At 51.4% G+C, this 16,404-nt stretch overlaps 1 protein-coding gene across 5 annotated transcripts in view; it reads left to right on the top strand.

Moving 5' to 3' along the window:
- The window catches only part of MAP3K15 (mitogen-activated protein kinase kinase kinase 15), a 156,476-nt gene that overhangs the window by 75,711 nt on the left and 64,361 nt on the right, over positions 1–16,404 (top strand). For 4 of the 5 annotated variants that reach the window (XM_074993985.1, XM_074993981.1, XM_074993987.1 and 1 more), the window contains 2 exons: positions 10,166–10,336; positions 12,659–12,771. In XM_074993985.1, coding sequence (XP_074850086.1) covers positions 10,166–10,336; positions 12,659–12,771 — 284 coding nt within the window. The remainder of the gene's footprint in view (positions 1–10,165; positions 10,337–12,658; positions 12,772–16,404) is intronic. The other variant, XM_074993986.1, reaches the window with a different exon arrangement.

The following is a 16,404-nucleotide window of genomic DNA, read 5'->3' as shown; positions in this document are numbered from 1 at the left end:
GTGGGTGGTAAGAGGGGTTTCCTGGGGTCTCCCCTCTGCCCTAGCCCCTCTCCCTGCCTCCACCCCAACCCCCCGCCACCTGCCCTGGTCTGTCTGTCTGCCAGCCAGGAAGGCCTGGGGGAGGTTTCTGTGGATGGCTCTGTCAGGGCGATAAGGAAGGCAGGGTGGAGCTGGGTCACATCCAGCCATGGGCGAGGGGAGGAGCTTCTCAGAGCTGAGTTCTGGCTGCTGCTATTAACTCCACCTGCCCCTAACCTGGGCAGCAGGAAGGGGCTCCCCTGGCAGTAGCTGGAGCTGGAGCTTGGCACTGAGCAGTTCCTTCCCTCCCTGCTAGAGAAGATGGCTCTGACTGGGCCCTCCCAAGCACAGCTGCTGCTACTGACGTGAGTCATGTCCTGCAGCCCAGCCCAAGGACGGGGGGAGAGGGAGGGGATCATTAGCAGCAGCCAGAGTGCAGCCTTGAGAGGCACCTTCTGCACGCCCCCCGCTCCCCACCATGGCCTGGCGGTGACAGCTCCTCCTACTCCTCCCATCCCAGGCACGTCCCATGGTCGGGAGGAGAGGAGAAGGGCCAGGCAGTGGGGAGGTGACGAGAGGGGATCGGGTAGCCGCAAGGCCAGCCCTAGCCTTCCCAGGGCTGCTAGCCTCACCCCCTGGCCCCTTTCCCCACCTCCACCCTCCCTACAGGCATTTGTGTCATGACATCATTCTGTCGCCTGGCAGAAAACAGAGCCCCACCAAATTCACAGTCCATTTTGGTCAATTTCACGGTCACAGATTTTTAAATTAATGCATTTTCTCATTTCAGTTATTTAACTCTGAAATTTCATGGTCTTGGAATTGTAGGGGGTTATGAGGTCATTGTCGGGAAGGGTTGTTGTACTGCTACCCGTACTGCTGCGCTGCTGCTGGTAATGGTGCTGCCTTCAGAGTTGGAGAGTGTCAGAGCCACTACCGGCAGCAACACAAAAGTAAGGACGGTGTGGAATGGTATTGGTACTCCTCTCTGCTGCTACTGGCCGGGGAGGTGGTGCTGCCTTTGGTGCTGGGTGCCTGGCTCACAGCTGACACTCTCTGGCCATCCAGCTCTGAAGGCAGCGCAGGAGTGAGAGTGGCAGTACTGCAACCCCCCTCCAAAGTAACCTTCCAATCTCCCTGCAGTTCCCTTTTGGGTCAGGGCCCCGCTTTGAAGAACCCTGGTCTTCCCTGTGACATCTGTGTAGTATTAGGGTAACAGTAAAGAGAAGACCCAATTTCATGGGGGAGAGATTTGATGGTCCATGGCATGTTTTTCATGGCTAAGTATTTGGTAGGGACCTAGTGATAATGGCACAGTTACTGGTGAGAAATAAAGAGCAGAGGGAAAGCTTACGTGAAAAGTGAAGCCTGGAAAGGATAAAAGAAAAAATAATAGTGTGTGCTTGCTGTGGTGCAGAGCCAAGAAAACAGGAAGTGGGGTTTCAAAGTTCCCAGAGCTTTATGGAGGGGAGGGGAGTATGTCTGTTTACCTCGCATCAGAGCTGCTGGCAAGAGCAGTCCCCTCACCTACGCACTGTGGGATATCCTCTGGAGGGTAAAAACTGTATAATCAGGAAGAACTTGTCACAAAAGTACCACCAATGAGAACTGTACAGCCCTTGCAAAGGTGGTTTTCTGAGTTTCACCACAAAGAGACATTGGCAAGTGTAGATATTCCCCCAGCGTTTTTGCACAAAAAGGGTTTTTTTTTTTTGCACTTGAAATGGCAAGTGTGGACATGACTTATCCTTGCCGGCTTTATTTGTCCTACCATGGAAACAAACAAACAAACAAGCAAACAAGCAAACAAAAAGCCTCAGTAGTACATGAAGTACATTTGGGTTTCTAAATCCGAGCAAAAATTCCTTTAATGAGAGCTGCCAAGTTACAAATCTATACTGCATGGTTGGGGGAGACAATCCTTTCATTACTTAGTGTTAAAAAGTTTTCAAAACATATCCTGGCTTTTTAAAGAAGTCCAATTTATTCCAGTGTGTAGAGTATGTATAAGTATGACACAAGTTTACGGATGACACAAAACTAGGGGGAGAGGTAGATTCGTTGCAGGGTAGAGAGAGAATCCAGAGGGACCTGGATAAATTGGAGGACTGGGCCAAAAGAAATCTGATGCAGTTCAATAAGGAGAAGCGTAGAGTCCTGCACCTGGGGCGGAAGAATCCCAAGCATTGTTACAGGCTGGGGACCGCCTGGCTCAGCAGCAGTACAAAGGAAAGGGACCTAGTGGTGATGGTGGATGAAGGGCTGGATATGAGTAAACAGTGTGCCCTTGTAGCCAAGAAGGCTAACGGCATACGAGGGTGCATTAGGAGGAGCATTTCGACCAGATCTAGAGAAGTAATTATTCCTCTTTATTTGGCACTGGTGAGGCCACATCTGGAATATTAAGTATCAGAGGGGTAGCCATGTTAGTCTGGATCTGTAACTGCAACGAAGGGTCCTGTGGCACCTTATAGACTAACAGAAAAGTGTTGAACATGAGCTTTCGTGAGCACAGACTCACTTCATCAGATGCTGGTCATGGAAATCTGCAGGGCCGGGTATAAATAAGCCGGAGCAAGGCTGGGGATAGCAAGGTTAGCTCAGTCAGGAAGGGTGAGGCTTACATTTGCATATTCGGCACCTCACTTGGATATTCTAATTTCAAAAGAGCTTCTTTCAAAAGAAGAAAGCCAGTGTAGACACTGCTCTTTCGAAAGAAACCCATCTTCGAAAGAATCCTTTTTCCCTTTATTTAATGGGACGAATGATTCTTTTGAAGATAGGTTTACTTTTGACAGAGCAACATCTACACTGGTTTTCTTCTTTCGAAAGAAGCTCTTTCAAAATTAGAATACGCAAATTGGGTGCTGAATATGTAAAGTTATACCTGATTTGCATTTTGATTTACCTCCTTTGCATACTTCTTTTGAAAGAGGAATGCACGTGTAGACACACCCATAGGAACATACTGAAATAGAGGTTTCTGACCCTACTCTAGAGTCCGGTGATAGCAAGGTGGAGCTGGATAGAATGCTAAAGGGCTGATGTAGCAGAAGTGCATGGAGGCTGTAACGGTGTGTTACTGTTGTGGAAGCTTCCTGCAGAGAGATGGGGCATGCTACCAAAAGCCAGTATTTCCATTAGCCCAATTCCTTCCTGCGTTACCTCTCATGGTGACAGCTGGAGTCAGACCCTACCTTGAATTACCAAATATGCTGGCTACCTCCTACTGGTATGTGGTTCCTTAAAAACCATTACAAGGCAGCAGAAATAAAAGCTGTCTAACCCTTTAGACCAATATAGTTTTGTTTGATTGTATATTGTTAAAGACCTTTAATCGCAATATGATTGTGGAGATGAAAATAACAATTACCAAAGATGTCATCCTGCAAAAACTGAAGTATGTGTTTATCAGTAAGGACCATTTATTTCAGTGATACTGTTTGTGTTCTTAAGTTATGCACAATTACAAATGTTTGCAGCTGAAGCCCCATACACTTACGTGCATTTGCTGGCTCATTCCTGCAGACTGGCCTGCTGTCGTTCATCTTGTGATCTTATTTTCTACTAAAAACGTTCTTTGAAGTTCTGGGATTGATCTTCATTTCCTGGAGCTTTGATTGCTGATTGAAAAAAAAACCCCACTCAGTGTAACTTGCTTATGCATTATTTTAAATGATAAGGAATAAATAACTTTTATTGCACTGATGCACAAGATGGTAAGAGAGAGGGAGCAGCAGCTGTTATCTTAATTCAAGTGGCCCAGGGTATAGTAGGAAGTATACTTGATGAACATGCATGAACTTGATCCTTCGAAAAGGATATTTTTAGTCCCCAAATTAACTAGCGCATACGCTTGCTGCTGCTAGTAGAGTATGTCACAGCAGGTTGGCAACACAGCAAAAGCGCACAAAACACATTGGCCGTGGCTACACTAGCACCCCCCTTTCAAAAGGGGGATGCTAATGAGACACTTCAGCAGATGCTAATGCAGCGCTGCCATGCATATGCAGCACCTCATTAGCATAATGGCGTCCGCACGCGTTCTGAAAGTGCTGATTTCGAAATGCACACCGCTGGTGTAGATGGGGGCCTTTCGAAAGACCCCTCACATTTCGAAAGCCGCTACTTCCCAAAGCCAAATGGGAAGAAGGGGCTTTTGAAATCCGGGGGGCCTTTGGAAAAGCTCCCGTCTATGCTGGCAGCGTGCATTTCGAAAGCGCCACTTTTGAAATGTGCGCCTCTGCCATTAAGCTAACAAGGCACTGCATATGCATGGCAGCGCCTCATTAGCATCTGCCGAAATGACTCATTAGCATCCCCCTTTCGAAAGGGGGGTGCTAGTGTAGTCACGGCCATTGTGATGTTTTCTCAAGTTTTACTTTTGCCAGTAAGATTTCTTAGACAGAGGACATGCTTAACTTCATTAGTTTGTCCTCACTGTGCTGACTCACACATAACAAGAAAATATGTTATGTCTCTGTTAGCTCTGCTGGGACATTATAGCAGAACGTACTTTAACTCCGCCACTCTTCCTTCTGCTGTAAGGACACTGAATAAAAAACACATTAATACAATTCATGTTGGGTCAGTGACAATGTTAAACAGAATTACCATTTTAAACAAACAAAAACAAATCACGTAAGCTGATTCAGTTGCCATATTGAGAGCACCAGAGCCTGAAATATATTTTTAGACTTTGTCAGATATTTGATACCGTACTGATGAGCAGGATATAAATAGCTAGATAAATAGGAATTCTCCATCTGCAGAGCAGGTGTAACAGTGTTACACCAGAGCTGCGTCTACACGTGCACGCTATTTCGAAGTTAACTTCGACGTTAGGCGGCGAGACGTCGAAGTCGTTAACCTCATGAGGAGATAGGAATAGCGCCCTACTTCGACGTTCAACGTCGAAGTAGGGACCGTGTAGACAATCCGTGTCCCGCAACGTCGAAATTGCTGGGTCCTCCATGGCGGCCATGAGCTGGGGGGTTGAGAGATGCTCTCTCTCCAGCCCCTGCGGGGCTCTATGGTCACCGTGGGCAGCAGCCCTTAGCCCAGGGCTTCTGGCTGCTTCTGCGGCAGCTGGGGATCTATGCTGCAGGCACAGGGTCTGCAACCAGTTGTCGGCTCTGTGTATCTTGTGTTGTTTAGTGCAACTGTGTCTGGGAGGGGCCCTTTAAGGGAGCGGCTGGCTGTTGAGTCCGCCCTGTGACCCTGTCTGCAGCTGTGCCTGGCATCCCTATTTCGATGTGTGCTACTTTGACGTGTAGACGTTCCCTCGCTGCGCCTATTTCGATGTTGGGCTGAGCAACGTCGAAGTTGAACATCGACGTTGCCGGCCCTGGAGGACGTGTAGACGTTATTCATCGAAATAGCCTATTTCGATGTTGGCTGCACGTGTAGACGTAGCCTAAGTGTGGTAAACTATCTCACCAGCACACCTCCATGCTGACTTGGAGTTGCTACCTTCAGATATTAGGAAAGTGGCTTACTTTTCCATTCCATTTGTCCCTTGGCTTCTCAGATGAAATTGCTTTAGAGGCTGATAATTTATGCCCAAGACTTACTGTGGTATAAATGCTTACCCCACAGAACCTGGATTCATTTCACACAGGCCAAAACCAGCTATCCTATGTTAATCACTTTGTGAATACTTACCCTGCGTTTAGTGTACATTGGGTGCATACCGGGATTTAGTTATCTCTTTAAGGGTGCATCTACACTAGCTGGCTACTTCGAAGTAGCTGCCACAATGTCGAAATAGCATGTGTTGCGTCTACACGCACCGTGTGCTATTTCAAAGTTGAAATGGACATTAGGCAGCTAGACGTTGAAATCACTGTTCCGATCCAAAGATGGGAATAGCACCCTACTTGGACGTTGAACGTTGAAGTAGGGCGTGTGTAGACGATCTGTGTCCCGCTACTTCGAAATAGCGGAGTCCTCCATGACGGCAATTAGCTGAGGGGTTGAGACGCTCTGTCCAGCCCCTGCGGGGCTCTTTGGTCCCTGTGCACAGCAGCCCTTAAAGCACCACGGACCCGGATTTCCTGTGGCAGGAAGCTGAGAACATGCAGGCAGCAGTGCACACATGTGCTAGCCCTGCACGCCCTCTACAGACCCCGAACATCCCACCTAGTGCCATGGCATCCAGCCAACCCCCCCGCAGACCCCCATGCCACCCTCCCCGCCGCTCCACCCAATGCCCCACCTGCCATGCCCCCTGCCATGCCACCTGGCACTCCACCTGCTGCCTAGCCTGCCTCGCCACCTGGCGGCCCACCTGCTGCACAGCCTGCCGTGCTGCCTGCCAGCCCCCCAGGACCGGAGCCAACTGGGGCTGAAGACCGGCCGGTGGAGACATCCCAGCCGTACCGCCCGGCCCCCAGCCAGCCACGTCGGGGACCGTGGACAAGGGGGTGAGGTCGCGACCTGCACCCACTGGGGGTCGCTCCTCTCTACACCCACCCCAGACTGATGGGACGATGGCCAAGCCATCCGCTGGGCCCCCATTTGTATATAGCCATCCCACTTGTGTATGGTTGTCCTGCTTTGTATATTGGTTGCAGTTTTGGTTGTGCACAAAGCACAGTTACCAGTTTTCAATAATTCAGCTTTATTTTCCAAAGAACCTGAGACGTGTGCTTGTTGGGGGGGATGGTGTGGGGGCAGTGTGTGGGTGGTGTGTGGGGGGCCCTCTGGGGAAGGCCATGGAGGTTCTCAGGGGTCTCCCTGATCAAAATGGGCCCGCAGGGCCTCGCGGACCCTACCCCCTCACGGTGGGCCTGGCGACAGGGTGTGGCGGCCAGCTGGGGGAAGCCCGTGACGGCGTTGACTGCCTACCCCTGGATGAAGGCCTCCCCCTTGCTCTTGATAATGTTGTGGAGTGTGCAGCACACGCCCACAACCTGGGGGATGTTCTGGAGGCTGATGTCCAGGCAGGCCAGGACACACCACCAGCGGCCCTTCAGGTGGCCGAAGATCCTCTCCACCACCTGGCGGGCATGGTTCAGGCAGGTGTTGAACCGCCCCTGGCTGACGTTGAGGTGGCCGGTGTATGGACAGGGCTGGAGGGGGTAGGCCGCGTCCGCCACGAGGCAGAGGGGCACGGTGGTGCCCCCAGAGGGAGATCCCTCGGCGGGATGTAGGTCCCCGCCTCCAGCCGGCAGCACAGGCCTGAGTTCCAGAAGACGCGGGTGTCGTGTGTGCAGCCGGGTCAGCCCACGTAGACATCCTGGGAGCGGCCCCGGCTGTCCACCAGGGGCTGCAGGACCACGGAGTGGTCGTCCCTTTGGTTGATGTATCTTCCCCCACTGTGGTCCAGGGCACGGATGGGGATGTGGGTTCTGTCCAGGGCCCCGAAGTAGTTTGGGAACCCCATGGCGGCAAATCCGGTGATGGCTGCGTCCAGGTCCCCGAGTCGGACAGCCCTTGCAGCAGCATGGCATTAAGCGCACGGACCACCTGTGGAGAGGGAACACAAGTGTCCATGAGGGTGTGCAGGATGCCTCAGACCCCCCCTCCCGGGCACCTCCCCAGGTACCCCCCCATCCAGTCCCTCCCTCCTCGGCACCCCTCCCTCCTCAGCCCCACACCCAGCCCCTCCCTCCCTGGCACCCCTCTCTCCCCAGCCCCACACCTGGGCCCCCAGCCCCAGCCTTCCAACTCCCACCCAGTGGGTGCGTGCCCAGGCCTCCTTATCTCCATGATGATGGCCCCGACCATGGCCTTTCCCACTCCAAACTGGTGTCCCACGGAGCGGTAGCTGTCTGGAGTGTCCAGCTTCCAGACAGCTATTGTGACCCTCCTCTCGATGGGGAGGGCGCGCCACATCCGGGTGTCCTGGTGCCTCAGTGCTGGGGTGCGCCACTGGCAGAGCTCCAGGAAGGTCTGCCGGCACATGCGGAAGTTCCGCAGCCACTGGTCGTCATCCCACTCCCCTACGACCAGCTGCTCCCACCACTTGGAGCTGATGGGGTAGCTCCAGAGGCAGCAGAGCACCCAGCGGGGGAGGAGGAGGGGAGCCCGGTGGTCAGGGGCGTCCCGGTCTGCCCCCTGGGAGGGCTCCTCTGGCAGGAGCTGCTGGGCAGCATCCCGTGCAGCACCTAGCAGGGTGCTTGGTCTCTGGGTGACTAAGTGGAGGGTTTCCAGCTGCTGCTGCTGGGGGTCCATAGCTGCTGTGCAAGAGTGTGGCTAGCGCTCTGCAGACCTTGTGCTGTGCAGGCCGGGTGTGTCTGGGAGGGGCCCTTTAAAGGAGCGGCTTGCTGTAGCCCCAGAAGGGCTAGTCCAGCCTGTGACCTGATCCGCGGGCTTTCCTGGCCCCTTATTTCAACAGGGAGTGCATGTCTGTGTGGACGCTCTGCATTTCCTTCTGGGGCAGCTCCTTTCAACGTTCCCCGTTGCTACTTCGACGTTGAACATTGACGGCACCAGCTCTGGAGGATGTGTAGATGCTACGTGTCGAAATAGCCTATTTCGATGTTCTTACTTCGAAATAGGCTACTTTGATGTAATGTGCTAGTGTAGACATAGCCTAAGTGCCTAAGGATATGTCTACATTACAGAGTTGTACTAGAATAGCTTATTCCAGAGTTATTTCAAAATAAGCTATTCCAGAATAACATGTCTACACTACAGGAAAGCCCCAAAATAAGCAAAACTTATTCTGAAATAGTGTGTCTTTGCACAATAGAGCCTATTTCAGATTAGAGCAGTGCTTCCAGGGGCTCTAATCCAAAATATCCTGTCTACGCAGTAGCATTATTTCAGAATTCTGGAATAGTTTTATTTTGAAATAAATAAGCCATCAGCTATTTTGAAATAGTGGTTGTGTTGTGTTGACGCTCACAAGTTATTTCGAAATAGCAGCCTTTATTTTGAAATAACTTAGGTGTGTAGACACACAAGCTGTGTCTACATGAGCCCCTTCCTTTCGGAAGAGGCATTTTAATGAGCAAGTTTGAAATATGCTAATGAGGCACTGTTATGCTGATGAGGTGCTGCATATTCATAATGCCAGCCGCAGCGATTCAAAAGTGCCGCTTTTGAATCGCACGCTGTCCGTAGAGATGAGCCTTTTGAAATGACGCCCCCCCCCGAGTCTTCAAAAGCTCTTTCTTCCTATCTGGTGTTAGGAAGAAGGAGCTTTCAAAGACTGGGGGGTCCTTTCGAAAGGCCCCTATCCTCCACGGGCGGCGCACGATTCAAAAGCGGCACTTTTGAATTGCTGCGGTTGCCTTTATGTTAATGAGGTGCTACATGTTCAGGAAACCGTAAGCAGATCTGAAAATGGGTTGATAAATAGCTGAATCCTTCAAGTTATTAGCAAAATGCTGGTAAGTGGATTTTAAGTTCTGAAACTGTGCTTGTTTTTCACTTGCAAATATGTTTTTTTCCTGTTCACAATGATGTGTCTTTTTGATGTAAACCATAAGAGTCTGTTTTAAACTTACTCAAAGCTACAAGGTAAATCTAAGAGTAATTAGCTAGCAGTTCTGAAGTTATATTAATAAAAACGTTAAGAGTATATAATATTTTACCTACTTGAGTTTTGTTACGAGTATGAATGCAAAATGTTTTTAATTAGAAGCTTGTTACAGCTGTTAATTTTAGACTCTTTTTCCACCCTTTATCTCATATCCACAAAGGCTATGTGTTGATCTTCCTCATTGTACTGGATAAATTGAGATCGTTCTGGCTTTCTCACACAGCCAGCCAATATTACCACAGAACTGGCTGGTGGTGCTCACTTCAATTATGGGTCCATCTTTGTAAACATTGCTAGGCATAGTGCAGTGGTTAGTCCCATTGAACACGAGGGGCATATGACGATCACCTGTGGCAATAGTTGTGGGCACTGAGCCTCATATGAGGTGCTTGTTTCCCCTTCACAGCGTGCCCAGCGCTTGTCTGTTCCTGGACGGAAGAACCAGCTGAGAGACGGAGGATCTTTAACAATCTGAATTGTCTGAACTTCATTCAGTTGTTGGATTTAACAAGTAGCGCCCCCATGACAGGGTTTTTTTTCTACCAGCCAATATGCAATTACATTTCACTGACTTTATAGCAAATCCTAAATCTGCTGTGCTTCTCAGACTTGTGAATTTCAAGTCATTAGTCTCATTTTCTGCTTTGATTTTAGAAGGAACAATACAGGTGACAGAGAGAAGGCGTTACAAGTGATGCTTCAAGTCCTGCAGACTTGTGATCACCCTGCTCCGGATATGTTCTGCCTGTGTGGGAGAATCTACAAGGACATATTCCTTGATTCCGACTGCAAAGACACCAGTAGCCGAGACACTGCCATTGAATGGTAAAAGAAAAAGCAAACCCATTTAACAGCATTGTCAAAGTTTTACACTCCATCTAAACACGGCTGTGCCAAATTATAAGGCTAAACTCCAAGGTCTTTATTTGCTTGTAGTCCTTTTTTAATCAGGTTCCTCCTGAAGTAAAATGTGTCCCTGGTATAGTAAGAATCGAGAACCTTCAGTAAGGACCTCCTACAGTTTTGGCTAACTGTATCTATTGGTGGGGGGTGGCTGTTTTTTAAGATGAACAAATTCCTGGTCCTTTGCTCTTCTTTGTGTAATGGCATGGGCTGGGAATGCTGCCCGGTGTATTCGTGGTAAAATTCACTTTTCCGCAGGGACTTCATACAAGACCTTGGGTGGTCACATGTCACTTAAACCCCACTTGGAGGGTTGAAGTGAGATGCAGGTACTGTACCAGCCTCATGCTGGCCTTCTGCAGAGGGAAGATTTCAGTTGTAGGTCCCACACGTGGGTGCTGAGAAAGGAAATAGCTTACGTTGTTCAGTTGTAAGTTGTTCAATTCGTTAAAGAAGCTGAACTGATAAACTCCATGGCAAGGTTTGTTAGGGAGGCCATGGTGCACAGATGTGCATGCACAGAGATACATATATGTATAAGCCACCTGTTGTATCATAATTATTCAAACTCCTGCAGATTCCGGTAATGTTAATTATGTGTTTTCTGGATTGTTACTGTAAAATACGGTATTTTTTTTCAAAAGGGATGTCTCGAGCAAGAGTAATAGTACAGTGTGTGCAGGGAATAATGAACTCCCAAGATATAAATGCGTTTCTCTTGAAATTAAATAAATGTATAAAAACAGTTGGCCCTAGATAGTTTTGCAAAGTTCATGGAAGTTTTGCTACTAAGGTACCGGATATTTTGCATAGAGATGTGCAGTGGTAGAACATGTATAGCTCACAGCCCTTTATATAAAATTATCACTAAAAAGAACATTTTGCTGCATTTTCTTTGCTATTTCTATATCACCAATAGAACAGAAGGATGGGGCACCTGGCAATGACCACTGCTGGAAAACAGGATACTGGGCTTGATGGACTTATGGTCTGACCCAGTATGGCTGTTCTTATGTTCTTATGGTTTGTTGCATTAAAGGTTAATTTAAAAAAAAAATAAGGAAGATTTTCCCACCTTCAAATCGTGCAAATTCATGGGACACAAACTTGAATGCAGAGGTTCTTCTCTCCTCTCTTTTCTGACAACAGGGTAAATCATGTTGTCTAAAGTGGGCCCCTTCTAAGATGGTGTTGGCACAAAGCAGGGGCCTGCAACCAAAATAGCAAGAAGAGCCATTTTTTTTCAAATTCAGTTACAACATTGATACTTCAAGAGCCACATGCATGTGACTACGAGACAGTCCTCAATAAATAACGTCAAACCGTACTTTTTGCAAGCCCTGTTTTAAGAACAGTGCATACACAGTTAGAAAGTTGTTACCTCCATTTCCAGGCTTTACCCTCCTCAGCCCCCAAATCTGCCCCCTGTCCCAGGCTTCACCCCCCACCCCACCCCCCATTCCCAGGCTTAATCCCTATCAGTGCCAAATTTTACCCCTGTCCCAGGTTTAACCTGCCTCAGCTCCCTTGCCTCAACCTGCCCACTGAATCCGGATCTTACTTGCCCACCCTCTGTTCTCCTGCCACACGCTCTGAGTTCCCTCCCCACCCTCTCGCCTCCTGCTCTGGGTCCTCCCAAACTTCTCAGGCCACAAGGTTCCTGCAACTTTCCCGGCTACTCTCCACCCAGCAGCACCGGCACCGGCTTCACTGGGTGCCGGCTCCTGGGGGAAGTGACCTTGCAATGCCGGGTGCAGCTCCAGGCTCCGGCAGCTGCTGCAGAGTGAGAAGGAACTATGGGGCTCTGCACTTCCCAGAAGGAAGCACTAGCCCCACAGAGAGGGAATCTGATCACAGGAGGCTTCTCCTGGCCCTTTCCCCCTTAGCATGGTTGAGCAGCTCCAGCAGGGTCAGGCATGGCCGCTCTTCCCCACTCACTTCCCCCATGGCCATTAAACCAATTCAGTTTAGTTCCGTTGTTTCAGCGGCGGCCGTGCAGGGAGCCTCAAGAGGAGTCAGCAGCAGCAACACCCAGAGTTGCAAGTGGCTCCTTAAAGAGCCATATGCGGCTTTGAGCCACAGATTGCCAGCCCTGGTAGAAAGTAATGAATGTATTACCCTGTCACTAAAAACACTGTCTTTCCTGGATACTTTCAGCTCAAATCACATTTTTTCCACCAACTATGCTCTGTTTTGTATTTAAAGTATAATAAGATGTAAGCTCCAGACTCATTGCCTCTACAGGTACCGCAAAGGATTTGAGCTCCAGTCTACCCTGTATTCTGGAATTAACCTTGCAGTTTTGCTGATTGTGGCAGGGCAGCAGTTTGAAACCTCTATGGAACTAAGAAAAATAGGTAAACAACCAAGAAGTTTGTGTTCTCTTTAATAAAGAACAGTTTTATTTTGCAGAGTTGCATCTGAGATTTATTCATCTATGCCTCTTGTCCTTTTATGCAACCATAAAAGGGGTCCACAGAAGAGGCATAATTCTGCCCCAGGGAGCAAACCCAAGATATGAGCAACCCCTGCACTGGCTGTAGAGGCAGCTCTGTGCCATCGTCTCAGGAGCCCTGGGGACAATGGGAAATTAGAGCACACAGCAGACACAGAGGAAGGTGATCTGGGCAGGTTTGAACCTGTGGTCCGACTATTTTGCACCACTGCAGTGGTTCAGTGTCGGTGTTGCAGCAGAGGTGCAAATTAAAGTGTGCTGAGGGCCACTACAGCCACTGACTCAGGGAGTCTTGTACCAAAGGACAGAGCTTATTCTGGGTCAAAATTCAGCCCATCACGGAGATAGGAGCCAGTTGCTCAACTCAGATTCAAATTTCAGGAGCTTAATTGAAACCCACATTGATATAGATAGTTCTTCTTCGAGTGTCCCCGTGGGTGCTCCACATTAGGTGTCGGGCTCGCCCGGCGCCGCAGATCGGATCTTCCAAGCAGTTTCTGTCGGACCGCGCATGCGCCGGTGCGCGCCGCTCCCCCGCGTGCTCCCGGCCATGTGCGCGATCCGGTCCCCGCCAGTTCCTCTTAACCGCCATCGGCTGCAGACGGAATCCAACTAGGCTAAGGCCAAGTAGCGTATTCAACGACCTTATCTGTTTTTCTTTAAAGTTTTTTTCAGGCACTTAGGCTACTACGAGTTAGCCGGTTGTTATTTTGTAAAAAAAAAACAACAAGGAACAAGCTACGAGCGGGACAGCTCAGCCAGTCCCAGTAACAAGCGCCGGAGGCCAGGAGCTAGGGCCATCAGCCCTCCTGCTAAGGCAGGCTATCGGATGGGGAAAACGGCACAAAGAAGGTGCTAAGTACCCACTTAAAAACTCAAAGACTCACCAACAATGTCCTCTTCAGGCTTTAAAAAAAAAAAAAAAAAAAAGTGACTCCTGCCGAGAGGCGATGCCAGTGTCCAATGGGCACAGTCTACGCATAAGGTGCCTGGGGGAGTCCCATGTGGCACAGAAATGCGCCTTCTGCGCTAAATTAACAACCAGAGCACGGAGGGACAGGGAGATGAGGATAAAAATGCTGCTTCTTGATAAGGCCCTCCAGCCAGAAGCGCCGGAGCGGCCGCAGCAGGAGGGACCCTCCGGGGCCCTTAAAAGGAAAGCTGCCTCCCTCACTCCATCAGCGCAGAAACGGAGGAAAGCATCTCCAGCCCGATCCCTGCCGGCAGCAACAGCGAGCGGGATGGGAGGAGCAAGCAGCCCCCAGCCGCGGCAACAGCTGATCGGCGGCGGCACGGAGAGCCACGTGGAAACGGCTCAGCCTCCGATACTCAGCCAGCCACCCCACACCGCAGGCAGGGCGGCAGCTAAACAAGCGCCGGTACCGGCGGCACCGCAGGCAGCGGCACCGACCCCCGGGGAACCGGCGGTGCAGAGCGCGCAGGCACGCAGCCTGCCGGCACCGGAGGACACCACACATGCGGCACCGCCCTCGAGCGTGCCGAGCTCGGTGCGGACGGGGCCGGAATCCCCTGTATGCTCCCCAGCCCGATCCCTGCCAGCAGCAACAGCGAGCGGGACGGGAGGAGCGGGCAGCCCCCAGCCGCAGCAACAGCTGATCGGCGGTGGCACGGAGAGCCACGTGGAAGCGGCTCAGTCTCCGATAATCAGCCAGCCGCACCGCACCGCAGGCAGGGCGGCGGCTAAACAAGCGCCGGTACCGGCGGCACCGCGGGCAGCGGCACCGACCCCCAGGGAACCGGCGGTGCAGAGCGCGCAGGCACGCAGCCTGCCGGCACTGGAGGACACCGCACGTGCGGCACCGCCCTTGAGCGTGCCGAGCTCGGTGCGGATGCCGGAATCCCCTGTATGCCCCCCAGCCCGATCCCTGCCGGCAGCAACAGCGAGCGGGACGGGAGGAGCGAGCAGCCCCCAGCCGCAGCAACAGCTGATCGGCGGCAGCACGGAGAGCCACGTGCAAGCGGCTCAGCCTCCGATAATCAGCCAGCCGCCCCGCACCGCAGGCAGGGCGGCGGCTAAACAAGCGCCGGTACCACCGACCCCCGGAAAACCGGCGGTGCACAGCGCGCAGGCACGCAGCCTGCCGGCACCGAAGGACACCGCACGTGCGGCACCGCCTTTGAGTGTGCCGAGCTCGGTGCGGACGGGGCCGGGATCCCCTGTATGTCAGGGGCGGAGTTACCTCCTCAAGGGAGGGGGAAGACTGCACACAAGAGGAGGCATTGCAGCCCCTCTCCGCACAGGGCTGTGGAGTTGCTTTCTCACAGCCCTCCGCTATGTTGCAGACTCCAACTAGGAGGCAGGGGTCCCCCCCCAGCCTACCCGGAGCCCCCTTCTCCATTTCTGCAACCAGCCTCACCCTGGCTGGGACCACGCAGGGCATAGACACCATCGGCAATCTACTAGGGAAAAATCCCTACAAACGATCTCGTACCCCCGAGAGCAATTGCGACTGGGGACAGAGACTTAAGCATCTCAGGGGGGACTGGTTATGGAACCCCGAGATTTTTCCGCGCAAACCTCTAGTGAGAGGGTGTACCATCATCAGCAGGAACCGGAAGGGTCCAGAGAGACATACCCCAGCGGTTCCTTGCTCTCCTCCCCGGATGAGGCTACGGCCCCGGGGGACGTCCATCCTCCGGACGATCTCAAACAGTCCCAAGAGCTGTTTTACGAGGGTGGCCTTCACGCAAGGCATCCAGACAGCAAAGGTGCAAGAGCAACACCATAAGCTCCTCAAAAATCTGAGACCTCCGGCCTCCTCCAAAATAGCAATACCGCTGATGACGCAATCTTGGAGTCTGCCACTATGATATGGCAGACTCCTGCGACTATTCCGCCTGTCCTCAAGAGAGCGGAAAAAAAAACAAAACAAAAAAAAAAAAACAAATACTTCGTGCCGACGAAGGGCATGGAGTTCCTGTTCAGCCACCCACAACCAAATTCTTTGGTGGTGGAGTCGTCGCAACGTGGGGGAACAGACAAACATGCCAAAAAGCTAGAGCTGTTGGGCAGAAAGGTCTACTCCTCCTCCACGCTGCTGTTGCCAATGGCAAATTACGCAGCGCATCTAGCGAACCATAATTTCGACAACCACATTAGGTTAACCTCCCTCATGGACTCGTTTCCAGAGGGCACGAAACCAGTGCTCAAGGCCATCATCCGACCATTTTATAACCAGTGGCAAAGGATCACCACAGACAAATGGGTGCTGGAGATCATAGCCACGGGGTACGCCATCCCCTCCCAGTTGCTCCCACCGCCATGACCTCCACCCGGGGCCCCACCTCCAGGAAGCCTCCCATGTAGCGAGGCTCAAGCAGGAGGTAGACCATCTCATGCTTGTAGGGGCAGTGGAAAGAGTGCCGGAGCAACTGCAAGGGAGAGGGTTCTACTCGAGGTACTTCCTCACAGGGAGGTCCATCTTAGATTTTCGAGGCCTCACCGGTACCTGCACAAGCAACACTTTCGGATGATCACAAACGCCTCCATCCTTACGGCACTAGACGATGGAAA

The sequence above is a fragment of the Carettochelys insculpta genome, chromosome 1 (genome assembly GCF_033958435.1).
Source record: "Carettochelys insculpta isolate YL-2023 chromosome 1, ASM3395843v1, whole genome shotgun sequence".
Taxonomy (NCBI): Eukaryota; Metazoa; Chordata; order Testudines; family Carettochelyidae; genus Carettochelys; species Carettochelys insculpta.
Note: the sequence above shows the minus strand (reverse complement) of the source record. Positions and strands in the feature narration are given on the sequence as shown.